General features: G+C 41.0%; 1 protein-coding gene across 12 annotated transcripts in view; it reads right to left on the bottom strand.

The window, feature by feature from the left end:
* ppp2r3b (protein phosphatase 2, regulatory subunit B'', beta) overlaps positions 1-23677 on the bottom strand; it is a 62878-nt gene that overhangs the window by 25146 nt on the left and 14055 nt on the right. For 4 of the 12 annotated variants that reach the window (XM_090215181.1, XM_021578656.3, XM_090215182.1 and 1 more), the window contains exon 1: positions 7932-9373. The exons of 4 other annotated variants lie outside the window; for them this stretch is intronic. In XM_090215181.1, coding sequence (XP_090071307.1) covers positions 7932-8069 — 138 coding nt within the window. In that variant the 5' untranslated portion in view covers positions 8070-9373. Of the gene's footprint in view, positions 1-7927; positions 9374-23677 lie in introns of those variants that run through there. 4 more of the 12 variants (XM_090215185.1, XM_090215183.1, XM_090215186.1 and 1 more) reach the window with 1 other exon arrangement.

Genomic DNA, 23677 nt, shown 5'->3' with positions numbered 1-23677 from the left:
TTGAGAAATTATGTGACTAAACTAAAAAAAAAAAAGAAACTATATTTTGAAGCCAATATCAATTATATAAAGAATGACAGGGGGTGGAAACTTGAGTACTTTAAATGAAATTATGGGCAGAAAGACAAATTCAACTCCATCTTTTATCAAATCAGATGGCTTATTCATCACAAAACCATTTGATGTTGCCAATTATTTTTATGATTACTTCATTGGCAATGTGGGCAAACGTAGGCAGGAAATGCCAGCAATGAACAGTGAGCCATCGTATTCATGCATCATTTTTTTTATTTTTTATAAAGAAAAGCATTGCAAGTTTGATTTTTTTAAGTTAGGTGTGGGGGAAGTGGAAAATGTTTTGTTATCGATCAATATTGACAAACCTCCTGACATTGACAACTTAGAAGGAAAGCTACTGAGGATGGTATCCGACTCCTATTGCCACTCCTATCTGTCATATCTTTAATCTGAGCTTGGAGGGAAGCCATAGTAATTCCACTACCCAAGAGTGGTAAAGTGGCCTTCACTGGCTCTAAAAGCAGACCTATAAGCCTGCTGCCAGCTCTTGGCAAACTTTTAGAAAATAATTGTTTGACCAAATACAATGCAATTTCTCTGTAAACAAATGAACAGACTTTCAGCATGCTTATAGAGAAGGGCACACAATATGTACTGCACTGACACAAATTACTGATGACTGGTTGAAAGAAATTGATAATAATATTGTGGGAGCTGTACTGTTAGATTTCAGTGCAACCTTTGATATTATTGACCATAACCGGTTGTTGTGTTATGGCTTTTCAAACTCTTCCATATTGTGGATTCAGAGATATCTAATAGAACTCAGTTTTTTTTAATGGTAGCTTCTCTAGACCCTCTACTCTTTTCTAGTTTTACCAATGACCTGCCACTGGCATTAAACAAATAAAATAACATTTTATTTGTCACATGCGCCGAATATAACAGGTGTAGAGCGTAAAGTGAAATAGTTACTTACAAGCCTTAAACCAACAATACATTTAAGAAAAAAATAATAAAAAATAAATAAAAGAAATAATTAAAGAGCAGCAGTAAAATAACAATAGTGAGGCTATATACAGGGGGTACCGGTACAGAGTCAATGTGCGGGGGCACAGTCAACAGTGGGACCGTATATAGACGTGTGTGCCTTTCATGTCCAATGAATTGAATTTACCACAGGTGGACTCCAATCAAGTTGTAGAAGAATTTCAAGGATGATGAATGATGAAACAGGATGCACCTGAGCTCAATTTTGAGTCTCATAGCAAAGGGTCTGTTTAAGGTATCTGCTTTTTTATGTTTAATACATTTGCTAAACTTTCTAAAAACGTGTGTTCGCTTTGTCATTATGGGGTATTGTCAAAGGGTCCGAATACTTTCCAAATGCACTGTATACTTAGTTTTACCTGCATTCAATACTAATTTCAGGTCAATAAAGATTTTCTCCAATACAATAAAGGCAGACTGTAGTTCAGATAGAGCCTGGTCAACCGTGGGAGCAATAGGATACACAACAGTATCATTGGCATGCAAGTGCATGTTACATTTTTTTTTTTACAGACAAGTCGATATTGCTAATATAAAACAGTCAAAAGTACAGGACCCAGAATCGACCCCTGTGGGACACCTTTCCAGGAAACCTGATTTAACACCATCAGTAGATATACATTGAGTTCTATCTGTCAAGTAATTTTTTAACCAGTTACATGCAGCCTAGAGCAATTGAGGAAAGCATTGGAATTAACAGTGAGTGAGTGAGCAACAGTTTCGAAAGCCTTTGACAGGTCAATGAAGAGTGCAGCACCAAGTTTCCTTTATCCATACAGTTAACCACATAATGTATAACTAGGGATGCAGCAGTGAGCGCTATGACCTGGTCTAAAACCCAACTGATGTACATTTAGAATTAATCAAGGATTATAATATTTTAGCTAGACAAGAAAGTTTAGAAATAGGGCGATAATGATTTAGGTCACAAGGGTCACCACCTTTGTGAGGGGGGGTACATGGGCCACCTTCCAAACCTTAGGGATAGTCCCAGATATCATCGTCAGGTTAAAAATATGGGTTAATGATTTGGCAAATCAGGGGGGCAGAGAGCTGCAGCAAAAATGGATCAAGCATATCAGCCCCCCCAGTGGATGTTTTTACAACAATATTAAGCAAGGCATCTAGCACATCATTGATAGTAAATTGTTTAAATGAAAACAAAGATTCAAGAAGTTGACGGGTTAACCGTTGAGTCAGCTAGAGGTTGGCAGACGGAAGAGCAGTCGATTGACTGACCAGGGTAAATTAAACCACCGTTTCGCTCAAATAAAAAGCCTGTCGTGATAAAATTACTATCCCATTCTTCTTAGTCATGATGCCAGAGTCTGACAGAACTTTCTTATGCAGGGAAGAAGAGGAATATACATTGGAGTTGCTTACCAAAATGACATAAAATGTTCCTGAGTGGCCTAGTTACAGTTGACTTAAATCTGCTTGAAAATATATGGCAAGACTTGAAAATGGCTGTCTAGCAACGATCAACAAACAACTTGACAGAGCTGGAAGCATTTTTTTTAAAGAATAATGTGCAAATATTGTACAATCCAGGTGTGCAAAGCTCTTAAGAGACTTACCCAGAAAGACTCACAGTTGTAATCACTGCCAAAGGTGATTCTAACATGTATTGACTCAGGGGGTTGAATACTTAATTAAGTAATCAAGAAAGTTTTAAATCCATTTTGTAAAAATGGGGGGGGGGGGGTGTCAATAGTTCAATAATCTAAATATTATTTGACAATATCATATTGTAATATTATGTTTGTGCTAGTTGGCTGAACCTGCAACAACTATCCAGTATTTTCCCTTCATAGCTTGTTCTCCATCTTCTAAAACAGGGAGTCAATGTGTGTTCAACACGTTTAATTCTATGACTAATTAAAACTTGTTGTTTTCTCATGGCTCTCTTGTCCCTCTGTAGCATACATATGGTGAACAATATGTTTGGAACATTGAATCACAAAATCTCAGTATCGAATCACAATACATATAGTTTCGGCACCTACGTATCGTGATAATATCATAACGTGAGGCCCCTGGCAATTTCCTGCCCTACTAGAGAGGTAGGTAGGTCATGGTAGACCGGAGTTGATGTAGCCCAACCAAAGAGGTAGGTAGGTATTGGTAGACCTAAGCTTATGACCAGACAGGTAAGTAAGTACTGGTAGATATTAGTAGACCTAAGTTTGTAGCCCAACTAAAGCAGTAGGTAGGTATTGGTTGCCTTAAATGTATATAGACTAGCCCAATTAATGAACAATACAAGAAGTAAAGCCCAAGACAGAAGCGAAGATGGCAAAATCCATATCAATGGGATTTGTAACATTTCAGTCATTCAACAGAAAACTATAGATGTTAAGGTTAAGAAGTTAATCTCTACTTACTCCTTGTTGATTATCTATCTACATGCTAAAGGAAAAACAGAGAAGACAGCCTGGCCTATTCTAAACGTCCCTGACATAACAAAGTGGCAAACGTTATCAGTTTGTAAACAACAAGTAGTTAATTAGGCCTAATAGTAGAGTAAAAAAGAGATCAGAGAGCTCTAAATGTAGGTGTGTGTGTGTGTTTTGTTCTGCTTGTGTACGAGTGTAATCTGGCAACCAGAGATAACCAGCATGTCTCTGAAAGCAGTCAGGAGACAGCCACCCAGAGAGACAGGACAAGAGCCATCTTGGCTGGGCCTGAATGCCAGACCCCTGATTAGAGAAGAACAGCAGTTCATAGCAGGCATGTGTGTGTAATGTTTACTGTTGATTTATAATTGCTTATTTCACATTAGTTTATTATCTATTTCACTTGCTTTTGAAATGTAAAACACATTTCCCATGCCAATAAAGCCCTGTGAATTGAGTGAGTGAGAGTGTCATCGGCAAACTTTTAACGTTCAGCATTGTTCAAGGGATTGGTGCTTTGCTTATGTCATAGGGTACAACCAGACCCACCATTGTTCTACTCTCTGAATCTGTGGAGATCAATCCTCCTAAAACCTGAATGTTATTCCAAAGTGCCTGCTGCAACCCCAGTAACATAAAACCCAAAGCATGTCAGAGATTGGGCACAGCTGTGTGTGTGTGTGTGTGTCCCTACAATGTTTCCACCGAAGACAGAATTGTCTGCTCCTAGGCTCATAATGGCTGAGCTGTGTGTGTTATTTAAGCAATAAGGCACGAGGAGGTGTGGTATATGGCCAATATACCACAGCTAAAAACTGTTCCTATGCACGACGCAACGCAGAAGGATACATCCCTTATCCGTGGTATATTGGCCATATACCACAAACCCCCGAGGTGCCTTATTGCTATTCTAAACTGGTTACCAACGCAATTAGATATGTATTTTTACTTGTCTCATACCCGTGGTATATGGTCTGATATACCACTGCTGTCAGCCAATCAGCATTCAGGGCTCGAACCACCCAGTTTATATTAAGCTATATGATAACTAGCCTGTATGATATTAACCCTAGTATACCTGTCATGATCAATTTGATCCCAAACACCCCATTACGATTTGCATAGACCCATCATGCATAGCACACATACTATTAGGATATCCTAATCAACAAATAGTGCACTTAGTTTGCTAGCTTGTTGACTGACAGCTGGCACTGTGCCTTGCTACTGTGTAACATTTGGCTAAAGCAATAAAGTTGTAGAGAAAAGTCAGCTGTACTGTAAAACTCAGTGCACTATTTACATGAAAACTAATTTGTGCATTAGTTAGAACTTCACTACACTAACTAGTTAGCTAGAGGGAGTATTTAGCATGGAGTGTGTGAACTGGTGTTAGCATCCCTGCCTTTCCTTTCATATGGATTGACTGGAGACGGGTTCAGCTAGCAAATTTTCATGCACATTTCATAAACTTATTCTGCCACCACAAAACACCTAGATGTAGAATTAGATAGTGAAGACTTGCTCATGAAAAAAATGACAATATTAGCTACAGGTTTATACAGTAGTTTTTAGTAAATTAACGGACTCTTGAGGGTGAAAATGTGATTCAGTGGACGATGTCACCTTGGTAATATTTTCTAATGTTAACTTAGGACAGCATATTGTAGCTGGACTTCTTTTTAGCTATCCCATGAGTGTTATCAGACAGATAGGTGCAGACGGCCATCGATCTGTCTGCTAAAATGACATAAATATCAAAATGTACATCATTCCCAGAGACCATTTACATGATTCAAGAATCTAACCTCTGGATCGGTCTGCTCGTCCTTTAAATGAGCTGTGTCCATGCCTGAAAACAAACCATGTTAGGCGCTCCTAAAACAAAAATGTGTGTGTTTTGTTGTATTCTGTTTTCCCCAATCTCCAGTTAGTGGCCTTTAACTCACCCTACACATGGCTCTGTAACAACATGCCTTATTGTCAAAGTCAGTTATCCTAATTCATACAGATGACCAAGAGAGCAGTGATCTAGAAGTCTAAATGTCTATCTACAAGAGTCCTTGTACGGCGTGCGCAGTGTTGTCTGTTTGGAAATATTCTGTGGCATTCTGTCAGGTGGTATTCTGCTCAGAGCAGACATAGATAAACGCTGTTGATCTTCCCTTGCTCCCTTCTGCGCGCGGGTGTCAGCTATGGCTATAAAAGGACAGATTACTCCTGCTGCCCCACTCAACTGTCCAACTGTCCCCCCCCCCTCCCCCCTACCACTCTCTCTCCACCAGCAGCGCTCCCCTAAGCACAACCGCTAATCCTTGCAATATTCCACACATTCACAAGAACTACATGGTCGGTCAAACTAAACACAGTGCACAAGGGCACCTCAACTTGGGGCTCACCCCTAAGCTGAATTTAAGTTTATCGTGTCCTGGGACAACATTTACAACCACAACAACAGTATCCTTAAAAACAGCCTAAAACCAAAGCTTTGGATCGGTCTTCTTGGGCCAGGTCCCCCTTAGAAAACGTTTGTTTCTCTGTGTGGGATTTCTTGGTTTAAAAGGATAGTTCGAGAGCAATTGCTAACTAGCGCAATGACGAAGAGATCAGCTAGCGTTAATTACCAAAATCTCAAACTATCAGTTTAAGCAAGATAACATAGCCTGGCCTAGTTTAGCAAATTATGGCTCACCTGTGCCACAGTATAGACAGGTTGCCTAAGATCTAACTGGAAGCCATTTACACACAGGGTAGCCTAGTGGTTAGAGCGTTGGACTAGTAACCGGAAGATTGCAAGTTCAAATCCTCAAGCTGACAAGGTACAAATCTGTCGTTCTGCCCCTGAACAGGCAGTTAACCCGCTGTTCCTAGGCCGTCATTGAAAATAAGAATTTGTTCTTAACTGACTTGCCTAGTTAAATAAAGTTTTTTTAAATGTATATATATATATATATATATATATATATATAAAAATAAAAAACAGACCTACTGGAATGACTACAATTAGGGATGTGACAAATTGACAATTTTACTTAATGTTAACTGTCATTTATTTTTGTATTTTTTTGTGTGAGAAAAATATATAAAATTCCACAATTCAGAATATGGTCCTATTGCGTATGAATGCTAAGGAGCAATGAAATTCTAACTAAACACAGTCATAGGCTGAATCTCAAACCAAACAGTCCCTAAGCCCTTTATCGAGTGGCCACTTGCTGTTGTGTTCTGTTGTGTGCATACTCTGATCGGCAGTGAGAAAGTTGTAAAAACAAAAACATCTTTACTAAAATGTGCAAGTATATCGGTCCCCAGTGATTCCATCAGCTGATTTAGCTTGTGATAGCCTGCCCGCTGCTAGCTTGCTTCACTGACAAACACAGGGATAGAATTCTAGCTAGCTAAGGATGTTGGGCACTGCAGTGATAAACACTGTGTAGCTTGTCACTTATTTACAATAGTTTGACAGCTTGCTGGTGAAGTTGTAGGCATGTTCCCAGCAGTCAGTCCATACTTCAGCATGTTTCCAACGCACCAATTGTTACTTTGTAAAGTTAGGTCATCTATTTAAAAAAAAAAAAAAACACAGCGCAGCAGAGCAGGCTGTTCGCTGCGGTTGCTTGCCTTTCTCTGCCATTTTTCCAACTTAACGATGGCGTGCGGAGCGCTTTATATCCATGGCAAATAATTAGACAGATGCATATCTTCTACTAACATTGCAGCATTGTTGCATTATTTTTCCCCTTTATGATCGGGACCTGTTAGTGGTAGTTTTGATAACTGCACTGTGATTTTACATTTTGTGGAATATATATTTCTTCTTAATGTTAATGTCTCAATTTCATTTAAATATTTAAAATGTTCACACCTCCAACTACAAGCACAGCTACTGCTGGCTACATCAACTACATTACCCACAATGCATCTACAAATCAGAGTTTGTGAGACATGGGAGTAAAGCCATAAAAATGTGACATGGCCTCTGTTCCAATATCCATACTAGCGTACCACCACATAATAAAGCTATGTATTGGAGCATGCTAAGTGGTATGCAACCATGACCTACTGAACAAAATAAACATCAATTTCCAGCCCCTAACCCAGTCTTCCTTTGCCACAATCCAAAATGTATCTAACCCCAAGAGTAACAGACCGCAACAGACAACATGGATGGACAACATGCATGTCCTTGTTATAAGTCACAAATCATGTCACAGCCAGTAATGTTTGTCCTAGACTGCTAGGACTGTATAGGACCTGTCCTTTTGGAAAGCTTTTACATTCTTCAGTTTGCCTACTGCTGATGGACATAGTAGATCGATGGACTCCAACAGACTGCCACCTCATAGGCTACAGTAGGACCGCAGGTCTGTCCTTGCTGGAAGGCTTAGCCGAAACAATCATTCATACAGACAAACAAACACTAGAGAGGATGAAAACACAGTCTTGTATTGGGAGTGGACCACCTGCCTGTCCTTGCTCAGCGTGGAAGGCTCGGAGCCTCTTCTTGAAGCGTGATGGCAGAACGAAGTCACATCCGCGGGCCAGCAGAGCCAGCTCCTTCCTCAGGTCAGGGTCCTGACGCAACGACAGCTCCTTCATCCTCATCCTCGCGCCAGACAGGACAGGATGCCTCCGCACAAACGCACACACAGATCCACACCCTCTGATCCAATGGGATTATCTTCCTATGGATTGTCCCAATAGTAGAAATCGCAAGAGTAGTAGTGGGAGTAGTAGTAGTGCTAGCAGTAGTTAGGCTAATTACTCAAACAAACACTCAGTGCGTGTCCACTGTCCTTGTCCTGGGAGAGCCTCTTGAAGTCAGCGTAGCAGTAGGCAGTGGAAGTAGTGGTAGCACTCCTCTGTCCCTGTGACTGTCCTTTAACAGAGCGAGAACTTCTTAATGCTGGGCAGCAGCTGCTGCAGTGTCACGAGCCTCAAAACTCTGCCCGTCTGTCTGCTGTCCTACACACACACACACCAAACACCACAGGGACTGACTGCTAGGGCCAGGGAGCCCCAGCCTACCAGCAGCCACTAGGGAGATAAGGACTCTGTGTGTGTGTGTGTGTGTGTGTGTGTGTGTGTGTGAGAGAGGTGTGGATATGCCCTTTCCAGTTTGCATTCCTCAGCTCTCATAGAAGGTTATGTAAAGAGACAGACCTGCTGTTGTTGAGGGCCCGCTAACTTGGGAATGCCAGCCAAATGCCAAGATTACCAGCTTCCCTGCTTACCAGCTTCCTAACAGCACAGGAACCATATTACCTAACGGTTCCCGAGAGACACTAGTAGGTCTGTGCCACAGGAAAATACCTAGAGCTGTCTCTTTATGACCACAATCCAGCTGGCAGTTGGAAGTACCAAACATTTCTTCAGGGCAAGAGCTTCGAAATGCAAAATTCACCGTCAGTTCTTCCTCCTATTTTGTTGGGAATTCAGAGAGTCCACTCAGAATGAGATACTAGGTTCTGTGGCAGCAGCCAGATTCATTAGTGGGCCTCCGTCATATTAAAAAGGTATATTTAACCAAATTCAAAATATATGTAGGCAGGGCACACCTTTTGCTGAGGGATGAATGTGTAGACTTGAACCGATGAGGATGATAGGAGAAGCCATCAAAACTTGTGACAACTCACAAAAAGTGGGAAAAGAAAAGCCTCAGTTTTCCTCTGTGCATCACGTCGTATGGTCTTCCTTTGTTTTGCCTTCCCTTCCCTTCACAGGCTTGGGCTGCCATCCATTCCACGTCTTATTATAGTTGACGGGCCCTAGCCGGCGGTATGGAAGGGGAAGTGTTGAATTTCAAAGAATGATGGCCGAACCAGTCTCTGCCTATTAAAAGCACCAGCGAGCACTGTTTGGGCAACCCAAGACACCAGATCTGGAGAAACAAGTATGTATGTATCTTTAGTGCTTGCGCAAACATCCGCCTCCTGTCCTGGACTGACAGCAATTACATCAATTCCCCATAAACGTGCTGATCCAACGGCACTAGGCAGCCTAGGCGTGGAGGAGGGGTGCGTTCAAGAGGAGAGATGTTTTTATAAAACGCCAGTTGTTCTCTCAAACAAATCTAATTAGGCTGAAAATGACTTGAGCTCTGTGTATGTGTGTGTGTGTGTTAGTGAATACAGTGTGTGGTTGTGGTGTGTAAAAATGCAGGGTGTGAATAGAAAAGCACAGCCGGGCTAAAATTATAAGTATTTTTAGATGACGGGATCACAGAGTCCACATTCTTCCACTGGTTTCAGCACAAACCTAGATCCTGTTGTCCCCCAATAGCAGGATACGGCACCAGTTTGATAAGCCATTTGTGAAGCCTTTTCACGCCATCTGCCTTTTGTTGTCCCTCTACGCTCGTCAGCTCGACACAAACACGAAAGGAAAACACGAGGACTGAAACAAACTGAGCACATGAAACTGTCAGTACACACACATACATATACATATACATATATATATATATTTCTGTCAGTGTTTGCATTAGCAAGAGCCATAATCTGAAGTTGTTTCCTAAACAGAGTTATTATTCTGTGATAACGATCTGTTCGTTCACACTTTAGGACACAGCCTCTCTTTGGAAAATGGAACACCGAGAGGGAGGGAGGGAGGGAGGGAGGGAGGGAGGGAGAGAAGTCTCACTGTAGTACCAGTGAGCTCTGGTGCTGAATACTACTGGACTGACTGGGAGAATCAGATGGGCCTTCACTGGAGAGGACAGCTGTCAGTGCCAACAGTGCCACTCTCTCACACACACGCACACAGAGGCCAAAACTACTTAACAATGGCACCACTCACCAATTCAGCCTTGGGCTTTTGTCTGCTCTGCTGTTGAAAGGCTATAGCCTACCCTGGTTGCCAAAAGATGAAGACGCAAAAAACATTTCAATTAAATAAAAACTATTGCAGAGAGACAAAAGTAGGCATGGTACACTATAGAGAGACCATGTCAAACACAAATAAACACATTCTTACACAGTGAGTCCACCCATCAACGTGTCTAATCTGAAGGCTCTAAATATGAACAGGAAACAGTATACTCTCAGTGAGAGCTTGTTGCGTAATGTTAGAGATTATGGTGAGAATGAGCGAGAGCGTGCGAGACAGAGCGACAGCGAGCATGAGAGAGAGAGAGAACGAGCGAGAGTGAGCAAGTGACCCCTTTGACCCAACAGCGGGAGAAAGTCAATACCAAACAATAGCAGAGTAGCCTATAAATGGAATCGAGCAAGCTCTAGCCCTGTCCTCGCCAATCTTATGGCTGAGACAGGGATTTGGGAATCCATATGAACCCAAAACAAAAATAGGGCCCATTTCACCGACATACATGGTGGGCTTAGGGAAGGGCCTGCTAGCGGAACATGATGTGAGCAGGATCAGCTGGCTTGCATAAAACAGTGATAAGGCAGTAGTTAGAATGACACTGTCATCATGGATCGTGGCGATTAACTGGAGCCAAGGGCATCAACGACTGGAACTAGCCTATTGAGCTAATGATACACAAATTCATTTTTTTCCTGACCAAATGACCTGATCAAGAAAAAAACTCTGGGTTTGACTTAGCCCATAGGCCTTTGAAAAGATGGCGATGAAGAACATGGCTGACGTTTTGCATTCTCCCAAGCAATTGTGCAATCATTTCTTATTTTTTTTGCATAACTTATTGTATACATAATGTTGCTTCTACGGTTTCTTATGACCGAAAAAATAATTGCTTTCAGAAAAGCAATTACTCACCGCGGCCTGGAAGAAACTTTTTCCTTTAACAAGTCCGACGAGAAGGATATTCTGCTTTCACTGGAACAGGCCCAGATCCACGCCTTTCACTGGAACAGGCCCAGATCCACGCCTTTCACTGGAACAGGCCCAGATCCACGCCTTTCACTGGAACAGGCCCAGATCCACGCCTTTTGCGTGAAGAAAAGACGCCGGAAAAGGGGACACAGATCGGGGATCTTTCTGAGAATCCGTAGGCGAGCGAGTAAACTCCTAATTAGAGATCGGACGATTAATTAGGGCCGATTTCATGGTTTCATAACAATCGGTAATTATGGCCGATTATATTGCACTCCACGAGGAGACTGCGTGGCAGATTGACCACCTGTTACGCGAGTGCAGCAAGGAGCCAAGGTAAGTTGCTAGCTAGCATTAAACCTATCTTATAAAAAAACAATTAATCTTAACAATCACTAGTTCACTACACATGGTTGATGACATTACTAGTTTAACTAGCTTGTTCTGCGGTGCAAACAATCAATGTGGTGCCTGTTAACTTCTTGGTGACTGGGGGGCAGTATTGAGTAGCTTGGATGAATAAGGTGCTCAGAGTAAACTTTCTGCTACTCAGCCATAAAAGCTAGAATATGCATATAATAATTTGTACATTTGGATAGAAAACACTCTGAAGTTTCTAAAACTGTTTGAATGATGGCTGAGTAAAACAGAACTCATATGGCAGGTGAAAATCTGAGAAAAATCCATCCAGGATGTGGGAAATCTGAGGTTTGTAGGTTTTCAACTCCTAGCCTATCAAAGATACAGCGGGATATTGGTCATGTTGCACTTCCTAAGGTTTCCACTAGATGTCAATAGTCTTTAGAACCTTGTTTGATGCTTTTACTGTGAGGGGGGCCGAATGAGAGGGGATTGAGCCAGGTGTCTGACAGATTGCCATGAGCTCATGGCGCGCGGTCATGTGAAAGTTAGCTTGCGTTCCATTGCTTTTCTACAGACAAAGGAATTCTCCGGGTTAGAACATCATTGAAGATTTATGATAAAAAATACATTCTAAATATTGATTCTATACTTCGTTTGACATGTTCCTATGACCTGTAATATAACTTTCTGGACTTTTCATCCAACCTTTCGGCTGGACTTGCACGCGCGGTTGGATTTGTTTACCAAACGCCCTAACAAAAGGAGCTATTTGGACATAAATTATGAACTTTATCGAACAAATCAAACATTGATGATCTTCATCAGAATGCACTCAAAGGTAAGTGAATATTTACAATGTTATTTCTGACTTCTGTTGACTGCACAATATGGGGGATATCTTTTTGGCTTGTTTGGTCTCAGCACCGTACTCAGATTATTGCATGGTATGCTTTTTCCCAAAAACTTTGGGGGAAATTTGACACAGCGGTTGCATTAAGGAGAAGTTTACCTAAAGTTCCAAGTGTAATAGTTGTATCTTTTATCAATGTTTATTATGAGTATTTATTATAAATTAAAAGTTATGAATGTTTATTATAAATTGATGTGGCTCTCTGCAAAATCACTGCATGTTTTGGAACTACTGAACATAACACGCCTGTGTAAAATGTGATTTTTGGATATAAATATGCACTTTATTGAACAAAACATACATGTATTATGTAACATGAAGTCCTATGAGTGTCATCTGATGATCATCAAAGGTTAGTGATTAATTTGATCTATATTTCTGCTTTTTGGGACTCCTCTCTTTGGCTGGGAAAATGGCTGTGTTTTTCTGTGACTTGGTGGTGACCTAATGTAGTGGAGCGGGTCGAGAGTTTCAAGTTCCTTGGTGTCCACATCACCAATGAACAATCATGGTCCAAACATACCAAGACAGTCGTGAAGAGGGCAGGACAAAACCTTTTCCCCCTCAGGAGACTGAAAAGATTTGTCATTAGCCCCCAGATCCTCAAAAGGTTCTACAGCTGCACCATTTGAGAGCATCCTGACCGGTTGCATCACCGCCTGGTATGGCAACTGTTCGGCATCTGACAATAAGGCACTACAGAGGGTAGTGCGAAAGGCCCAGTGTATCACTGGGGCCAAGCTTCCTGCAATCCAGAACCCACAGTTGAAGTCGGAATTTTACATAAACAAGTTTTAAATGACTCCAACCTCAGTGTTTCAACCACTCCACAAATGTCTTGTTAACAAACTATAGTTTTGGAAAGTCGGTTAGGACATCTACTTTGTGCATGACACAAGTCATTATTCCAACAATTGTTTAGACAGATTATTTCACTGAATCACAATTCCAGTGGGTCAGAAGTTTACAAACACTAAGTTGACTGTGCATATCAATAGCTTGGAAAATTCCTGAAAATAATGTCATGGCTTTAGAAGCTTCTGTTAGGCTAATTGATATCATTTGAGTCAATTGGAGGTGTATCTATGATTGTATTTCAAGGCCTGCCTTCAAACTCAGTGCCTCTTTGCTTGACATCATGGGAAAATCAAAAGAAATCAGCCAAGACCTAAGAAAAAAAATCATAGACCTCCACAAGTCTGGTTCATCCTTGGGAGCAATTTACAAATGCCTGAAGGTTCCACGTTCATCTGTACAAACAATAGAATGCAAGTATAAACACCATGGGACCATGCAACCGTCACACCGCTCAGGTAGGAGACGTGGTCTGTCTCCTAGAGATGAACTTACTTTGGTGCGAAAAATGCAAATCCATCCCAGAACAGCACCAAAGGACCCTGTGAAGATGCTGGAGGAAACGGGTACAAAAGTAAAACAAGTCCAAAAATCGGCAAAACCTGAAAGGCCGCTCAGCAAGGAAGAAGCCACTGCTCCAAAACCACCATAAAAAAGCCAGATTGCAGTGTGCAACTGCACATGTGGACAAAGATCGTACTTTTTGGAGAAATGTCCTCTGGTCTGATGAACCAAAAATAGAACTGTTTGGCCATAATGGCCATCATTATGTTCGGAGGAAAGAGGAAGACGCTTGCAAGCTGAAGAACACCATCCCAACCGTGAAGCACGCGGGTTGCAGCATCGTGTTGTGGGGGTGCTTTGCTACAGGAGGGACTGGTGCACGTCACAAAATAGATGACTTCATGAGAAAGGAAAAGTATGTGGATATATTGAAGCAACATCTCAAGACATCAGTCAGGAAGTTGAAGCTTGGTCGCAAATGGGTCTTCCAAATGGACAATGACCCCAAGCATACTTCCAAAGTTGTGGCAAAATGGCTTAAGGACAACAAAGTCAAGGTATTGGAGAGGCCATCACAAAGCCCTGACCTCAATCCTTTAGAACATTTGTGGGCAGAACTGAAAAAGTGTGTGGGAGCAAGGAGGCCTACAAACCTGACTCAGTTACACCGGCCCTATCAGGAGGAATGGGCCAAAATTCACCCAACTTATTGCGGGAAGCTTCTGGAAGGCTACACGAAACGTTTGACCCAAGTTAAACTATTTAAAAGCAATGCTACCAAATACTAAATTGCGTGTATGTAAACTTCTGACCCACTGGGAATATGATGAAAGAAATAAAAGCTGAAATAAATCACTACTATTATTCTGACATTTCACATTCTTAAAATAAAGTTGTGATCTAACTGACCTAAGACAGGGGATTTTTACAAGGATTAAATGTCAGGAATTGTGAAAAACCGAGTTTAAATGTATTTGGCTAAGATGTACGTAAACTTCCGACTTCAACTGTATATAATAGCTGTATATAATAGGCGGTGTCAGAGGAAAGCCCATCAAATTGTCAGAGACTCGCCAAGTCTAGCACCAAAAGGCTCCTCAACAGCTTCTACTCCAAAGCCATTAGACTGCTGAACAATTCTTAAAAATCGCCACTGGACAATTGACATTGACCCTCTTGTACACTGCTGCTACTCGCTGTTTGTTTGTTACCTATGCATAGTCACTTCAACCCCACCTACATGTACAGATTACCTCAACTAGCCTGTATCCCTGCACATTGACTCGGTAGCAGTGCCCCTGTATATAGCCTTGTAATAGTTATTCTTATTGTGTTACTTTTAATTATTACTTTTTAACTTCGTAAATATTTTCATCTTGAACTGCACTGTTGGTTAAGGGCTTGTAAGTAAGCATTTCACGGTAAAGTCTACACTTGTTGTATTCGGCGCATGTGGCAAATAATGTTTGTTTTGATGTTCCTGCTCAGATAAGACGAGAAGTAGGCTAAACAAGAAAAAACAAAACATTTTTGGTTAGGTCCAGGTTAAAGTCAGTGAAATAAGAAAACCAAAGAAAATGTACAATGACAAGTGGTTTGATGAAGAATGCACAAACCTAAGAAAGAAATTGAGAAACCTGTCCAACCAAAAACAGAGACCCAGAAAACCTAAGCCTATGAATGACAATACAGAAATAGACTACGGAAAAAGAAGGAACAACATGTTGGAAATGAGCTCAATGTAATTGAAGAATCCATAGACTAACCACTTCTGGGAAAATTGGAAAACACTAAAGAGTTATCTATCCAAAACACAGATGTATGGGTAAAACACTTCTCCAATCTTTTTGGCCCTATAACAAAGAACAAAAACATATACATGATCAAATACAAATCTTAGAATCAAGAATCGATTAAAAGACAACCAGAACCCACTGGATTCTCCAATTACATTGAATGAACTACAAGACAAAATACAAACCCTCCAACCCAAAAAGGCCTGTGGTGTTGATGGTATCCTCAATGAAATTATTAAATAGAGACAACAAATTCCAATTGGCTATACTTAATATGTATTATGTAACATGAAGTCCTATGAGTGTCATCTGATGATCATCAAAGGTTAGTGATTAATTTGATCTATATTTCTGCTTTTTGGGACTCCTCTCTTTGGCTGGGAAAATGGCTGTGTTTTTCTGTGACTTGGTGGTGACCTAATGTAGTGGAGCGGGTCGAGAGTTTCAAGTTCCTTGGTGTCCACATCACCAATGAACAATCATGGTCCAAACATACCAAGACAGTCGTGAAGAGGGCAGGACAAAACCTTTTCCCCCTCAGGAGACTGAAAAGATTTGTCATTAGCCCCCAGATCCTCAAAAGGTTCTACAGCTGCACCATTTGAGAGCATCCTGACCGGTTGCATCACCGCCTGGTATGGCAACTGTTCGGCATCTGACAATAAGGCACTACAGAGGGTAGTGCGAAAGGCCCAGTGTATCACTGGGGCCAAGCTTCCTGCAATCCAGAACCCACAGTTGAAGTCGGAATTTTACATAAACAAGTTTTAAATGACTCCAACCTCAGTGTTTCAAACACTCCACAAATGTCTTGTTAACAAACTATAGTTTTGGAAAGTCGGTTAGGACATCTACTTTGTGCATGACACAAGTCATTATTCCAACAATTGTTTAGACAGATTATTTCACTGAATCACAATTCCAGTGGGTCAGAAGTTTACAAACACTAAGTTGACTGTGCATATCAATAGCTTGGAAAATTCCTGAAAATAATGTCATGGCTTTAGAAGCTTCTGTTAGGCTAATTGATATCATTTGAGTCAATTGGAGGTGTATCTATGATTGTATTTCAAGGCCTGCCTTCAAACTCAGTGCCTCTTTGCTTGACATCATGGGAAAATCAAAAGAAATCAGCCAAGACCTAAGAAAAAAAATCATAGACCTCCACAAGTCTGGTTCATCCTTGGGAGCAATTTACAAATGCCTGAAGGTTCCACGTTCATCTGTACAAACAATAGAATGCAAGTATAAACACCATGGGACCATGCAACCGTCACACCGCTCAGGTAGGAGACGTGGTCTGTCTCCTAGAGATGAACTTACTTTGGTGCGAAAAATGCAAATCCATCCCAGAACAGCACCAAAGGACCCTGTGAAGATGCTGGAGGAAACGGGTACAAAAGTAAAACAAGTCCAAAAATCGGCAAAACCTGAAAGGCCGCTCAGCAAGGAAGAAGCCACTGCTCCAAAACCACCATAAAAAAGCCAGATTGCAGTGTGCAACTGCACATGTGGACAAAGATCGTACTTTTTGGAGAAATGTCCTCTGGTCTGATGAACCAAAAATAGAACTGTTTGGCCATAATGGCCATCATTATGTTCGGAGGAAAGAGGAAGACGCTTGCAAGCTGAAGAACACCATCCCAACCGTGAAGCACGCGGGTTGCAGCATCGTGTTGTGGGGGTGCTTTGCTACAGGAGGGACTGGTGCACGTCACAAAATAGATGACTTCATGAGAAAGGAAAAGTATGTGGATATATTGAAGCAACATCTCAAGACATCAGTCAGGAAGTTGAAGCTTGGTCGCAAATGGGTCTTCCAAATGGACAATGACCCCAAGCATACTTCCAAAGTTGTGGCAAAATGGCTTAAGGACAACAAAGTCAAGGTATTGGAGAGGCCATCACAAAGCCCTGACCTCAATCCTTTAGAACATTTGTGGGCAGAACTGAAAAAGTGTGTGGGAGCAAGGAGGCCTACAAACCTGACTCAGTTACACCGGCCCTATCAGGAGGAATGGGCCAAAATTCACCCAACTTATTGCGGGAAGCTTCTGGAAGGCTACACGAAACGTTTGACCCAAGTTAAACTATTTAAAAGCAATGCTACCAAATACTAAATTGCGTGTATGTAAACTTCTGACCCACTGGGAATATGATGAAAGAAATAAAAGCTGAAATAAATCACTACTATTATTCTGACATTTCACATTCTTAAAATAAAGTTGTGATCTAACTGACCTAAGACAGGGGATTTTTACAAGGATTAAATGTCAGGAATTGTGAAAAACCGAGTTTAAATGTATTTGGCTAAGATGTACGTAAACTTCCGACTTCAACTGTATATAATAGCTGTATATAATAGGCGGTGTCAGAGGAAAGCCCATCAAATTGTCAGAGACTCGCCAAGTCTAGCACCAAAAGGCTCCTCAACAGCTTCTACTCCAAAGCCATTAGACTGCTGAACAATTCTTAAAAATCGCCACTGGACAATTGACATTGACCCTCTTGTACACTGCTGCTACTCGCTGTTTGTTTGTTACCTATGCATAGTCACTTCAACCCCACCTACATGTACAGATTACCTCAACTAGCCTGTATCCCTGCACATTGACTCGGTAGCAGTGCCCCTGTATATAGCCTTGTAATAGTTATTCTTATTGTGTTACTTTTAATTATTACTTTTTAACTTCGTAAATATTTTCATCTTGAACTGCACTGTTGGTTAAGGGCTTGTAAGTAAGCATTTCACGGTAAAGTCTACACTTGTTGTATTCGGCGCATGTGGCAAATAATGTTTGTTTTGATGTTCCTGCTCAGATAAGACGAGAAGTAGGCTAAACAAGAAAAAACAAAACATTTTTGGTTAGGTCCAGGTTAAAGTCAGTGAAATAAGAAAACCAAAGAAAATGTACAATGACAAGTGGTTTGATGAAGAATGCACAAACCTAAGAAAGAAATTGAGAAACCTGTCCAACCAAAAACAGAGACCCAGAAAACCTAAGCCTATGAATGACAATACAGAAATAGACTACGGAAAAAGAAGGAACAACATGTTGGAAATGAGCTCAATGTAATTGAAGAATCCATAGACTAACCACTTCTGGGAAAATTGGAAAACACTAAAGAGTTATCTATCCAAAACACAGATGTATGGGTAAAACACTTCTCCAATCTTTTTGGCCCTATAACAAAGAACAAAAACATATACATGATCAAATACAAATCTTAGAATCAAGAATCGATTAAAAGACAACCAGAACCCACTGGATTCTCCAATTACATTGAATGAACTACAAGACAAAATACAAACCCTCCAACCCAAAAAGGCCTGTGGTGTTGATGGTATCCTCAATGAAATTATTAAATAGAGACAACAAATTCCAATTGGCTATACTTAAACTCTTTAACATCATCCTTAGCTCTGGCATCTTCCCCAATATTTGGAACAAAGGACTGATCACCCAAATCCACAAAAGGAAGTACATTTGACCCCAATAACTACCGCGGGATATGCGTCACCAGCAACCTTGGAAAATCCTCTGGCCTTATAATTAACAGCAGACTCGTACATTTCCTCAGTGAAAACAAATGTCAAATTGGCTTTTTACCAAATTACCGTATTACAGACCACGTAGTCACCCTGCACCCCGCAATTGACAAACAAACCAAAACAAAGGCAGTCTTCACTTCAAAAAATCCTTCGACTGAATTTGGCATGAGGGTCTGCTATACAAATTGATGGAAAGTTGTGTTGGGGAAAAAACATACGACATTATAAAATCCATGTACACAAACAACAAGTTAAAATTGGCAAAAACTTTTCTTTCCACAGGGCCGTGGGGTGAGACAGGGATGCAGCTTAAGCACCACCCTCTTCAACACACACACACACACACACACAAATTGGCGAGGGCACTAGAACAGTCTGCAGCACCTGGCCTCACCCTACTAGAATCTGAAGTCAGATGTCTACTGTTTGCGGACGATTTGGTGCTTCTGTCACCAACCACAGAGGGCCTACAGTAGCACCTAGATCTTCTGCACAGAGTCTGTCAGACCTGGGCCCTGACAGTAAATCTCAGTAAGACAAAAAGTGTTCCAAAAAAGGTCCAGTCACCAGGACCACAAATACAAATTCCATCTAGACACAGTTGCTCTAGAGCACACAAAACAATACTACACATACCTCGGCATAAACATCAGCGCCACAGATAATTTCCACAAAGCTGTGTGAAATATCTGAGACAAGACCAGAAGGGCCTTCTATACCATCAAAAGGAACATAACATGACATACCAATTAGGATCTGGATAAAAAAAACTTGAATCAGTTACAGAACCAATTGTCCTTTATGGTTGTGGAGGTCTGGGGTCTGCTCACCAACCAAGAATTCACAAAATGGGACAAACACCAAATTGAAACTCTGCATGTAGAATTCTGCAAAAATATCCTCCGTGTACGACGTAAAACACCAAATACGCATACAGAGCAGAATTAGGCCGATACCCGCTAATTATCAAAATCCAGAATAGAGCCATTAAATTCAACAACCGCCTAAAAAGAAATGATTCCCAAACCTTCCATAACAAAGCCATCACCTACAGAGAGACGAACCTGCAGAAGAGTCCCCTAAAGCAAGCTGGTAATGGGGCTCTGTTCACAAACACAAACAGACCCCACAGAGCCCCAGGACAGCAACACAATTAGACCCAAACAAATCATGAGAAAAAAATATATAAATCTTTCCACTGTGTCAAAAAAATTGTTTTTTAAAACAGCGCAAACTCAAATGCTATTTGGCCCTAAACAGAGAGTACACAGTGGCAGAATACCTGACCACTATGACTGACCCAAACTTAAGGAAAGCTTTGACTCATAGCCTTGCTATTGAGAAAGGCTGCCGCAGGCAGACCTGGCTCTCAAGAGAAGACGGGCTATGTGCACACTGCCCACAAAATGAGGTGGAAACTGAGCTGCACTCCCTAACCTCCTGCCAAATGTTTGACCAGAGAGACACATATTTCCATCAGATTACACAGATCCACAAAGAACTCAAAAACAAACCCAATTTTGATAAACTCCCATATCTACTGGGTAGAATACCCCAGCGTGCCATCACAGCAGCAAGATGTGACCTGTTGCCACAAGAAAAGGGCACCATTGTAAAAAAACACCATCATAAATACCCATATTTGTTTATTTATTTTCATTTTTGCACTTTAAATAATTGCACATCCTTACAACACATATATGTATCATTGTATACAACACATATCATTGTATATAGACAATTACATTTGAAATGTCTTTATTCTTTTGGAACTTCTGTGAGTGTAATGTTTACTGTAAATTTGTATTGTTTATTTCACTTTTTATTTTTTCACCTTTATTTAACAAGTTCTCATTTACAACTGCGACCTGGACAAGATAAATCAAAGCAGTGCGACAAAAACAACAAAGAGTTACACATGGGATAAACGTACAGTCAATAATACAATAAACATCTATACAGTGTGTGCAAATGTAGTAAGATTGGGGAGGTAAGGCAATAAATAGGCCATAGAGGCAAAATAATTACAATTTAGCATTAACACTGGAGTGATAGATGTGCAAGTAGAGATACTGGGGTGCAAAAGAGCAAGAGGGTAAGTTATAATATGGGGATGAGGTAGTTGGGTGTGCTATTTACAGATTGGCTGTGTACAGGTACTGGAGGCATTTTGTAAATTACATCGCCGAAGTCAAGGATCGGTAGGATAGTCAGTTTTACAAGACTATGTTTGGCAGCATGGCTGAAGGAGGCTTTGTTGCAAAATAGGAAGCCGATTCTAGACCTCATTTTGGATTGGAGATGCTTAATGTGAGTCTGGAAGGAGAGTTTACAGTCTAACCAGACACCTAGGTATTTGTAGTTGTCCACATATTCAGAGCCTTCCAGAGTAGTGATGCTAGGCGGGCGGGCGTGTGGGGGCAGCAAATCGGTTGAAGAGCATGTATTTAGTTTTACTAGGATTTAAAAGCAGTTGGAGGCCAAAGAAGGAGTGTTGTATGGCATTGAAGCTTGTTTGGAGGTTGGTTAACAGTGTCCAAAGAAGGGCCAGATGTATACAGAATGGTGTCGTCTGCGTAGAGGTGGATCGAAGAAATCACCAGCAGCAAGAGCGACATCATTGACATATACAGAGAAGAGTCGGCCCAAGAAATTAATTATGATCTACTTCACTTGCTTTGACAATGTTAACATATGTTTCCCATGCCAATAAAGCCTCTAAATTGAAATAAAGTGGTTTCAGAATAGAATAGATATAGGCCTAGTCATTGAGAACTGAATAAGCCCTTAGCTGCCTTAATGACACGGTTGTTACTAGGGATGCACGCAACACAGCATTCCTAACCTAGCCCACAATGTCTGCTGTAAAGGTAAAGCAGTCAACAAGTCCAGCATTCGTTTCAAAGAGTAAGAACATTTCAGAGAGACAACTCAAAGGCAAAATCCATTAACGCCAAGATATTGGAATTCATGGCCCTTGACAATCAACTGTTTTCTGTCGTGGGTGATGTTGGCTTTCGCCGACTGATCGAGCACCGGTACACACTAGAGGTCGACCGATTATGATTTTTTAACGCCGATACCGATTATTGGAGGACCAAAAAAGCCTATACCGATTAATTGGACGATTTTTAAATGTTTTATTTGTTATAATGACAATTACAACAATACTGAATGAACACTAACTTAATATAATATGTCAATAAAAATCTATTTAGCCTCAAATAAATAATGAAACATGTTCAATTTGGTTTAAATAATGCAAAAACAAAGTGTTGGAGAAGAAAGTAAAGGTGCAATATGTGCCATGTAAGAAAGCTAACATTTAAGTTACTTGCTCAGAACATGAGAACATACAGTGCATTGCGAAAGTATTCGGCCCCCTTGAACTTTGTGACCTTTTGCCTCATTTCAGGCTTCAAACATAAAGATATAAAACTGTATTTTTTTGTGAAGAATCAACACCAAGTGGGACACAATCATGAAGTGGAACGACAGTTATTGGATATTTCAAACTTTTTTAACAAATCAAAAACGGAAAAATTGGGCGTGCAAAATTATTCAGCCCCATTAAGTTAATACTTTGTAGCGCCACATTTTGCTGCGATTACAGCTGTAAGTCGCTTGGGGTATGTCTCTATCAGTTTTGCACATCGAGAGACTGAAATTGTTTAACATTCCTCCTTGCAAAACAGCTCAAGCTCAGTGAGGTTGGATGGAGAGCATTTGTGAACAGCAGTTTTCAGTTCTTTCCACAGATTCTCGATTGGATTCAGGTCTGGACTTTGACTTGGCCATTCTAACACCTGGATATGTTTATTTTTGAACCATTCCATTGTAGATTTTGCTTTATGTTTTGGATCATTGTCTTGTTGGAAGACAAATCTCCGTCCCAGTCTCAGGTCTTTTGCAGACTCCATCAGGTTTTCTTCCAGAATGGTCCTGTATTTGGCTCCATCCATCTTCCCATCAATTTTAACCATCTTCCCTGTCCCTGCTGAAGAAAAGCAGGCCCAAACCATGATGCTGCCACCACCATGTTTGACAGTGGGGATGGTGTGTTCAGGGTGATGAGCTGTGTTGCTTTTACGCCAAACATATTTTGGTTTCATCTGACCAGAGCACCTTCTTCCACATGTTTGGTGTGTCTCCCAGGTGGCTTGTGGCAAACTTTAAACAACACTTTTTATGGATATCTTTAAGAAATGGCTTTCTTCTTGCCACTCTTCCATAAAGGCCAGATTTGTGCAATATACAACTGATTGTTGTCCTATGGACAGAGTCTCCCACCTCAGCTGTAGATCTCTGCAGTTCATCCAGAGTGATCATGGGCCTCTTGGCTGCATCTCTGATCAGTCTTCTCCTTGTATGAGCTGAAAGTTTAGAGGGACGGCCAGGTCTTGGTAGATTTGCAGTGGTCTGATACTCCGTACCATTT

Source organism: Oncorhynchus mykiss, chromosome 22 (assembly GCF_057628025.1).
Source record: "Oncorhynchus mykiss isolate SJ-2025 chromosome 22, ASM5762802v1, whole genome shotgun sequence".
Taxonomy (NCBI): Eukaryota; Metazoa; Chordata; class Actinopteri; order Salmoniformes; family Salmonidae; genus Oncorhynchus; species Oncorhynchus mykiss.
Note: the sequence above shows the minus strand (reverse complement) of the source record. Positions and strands in the feature narration are given on the sequence as shown.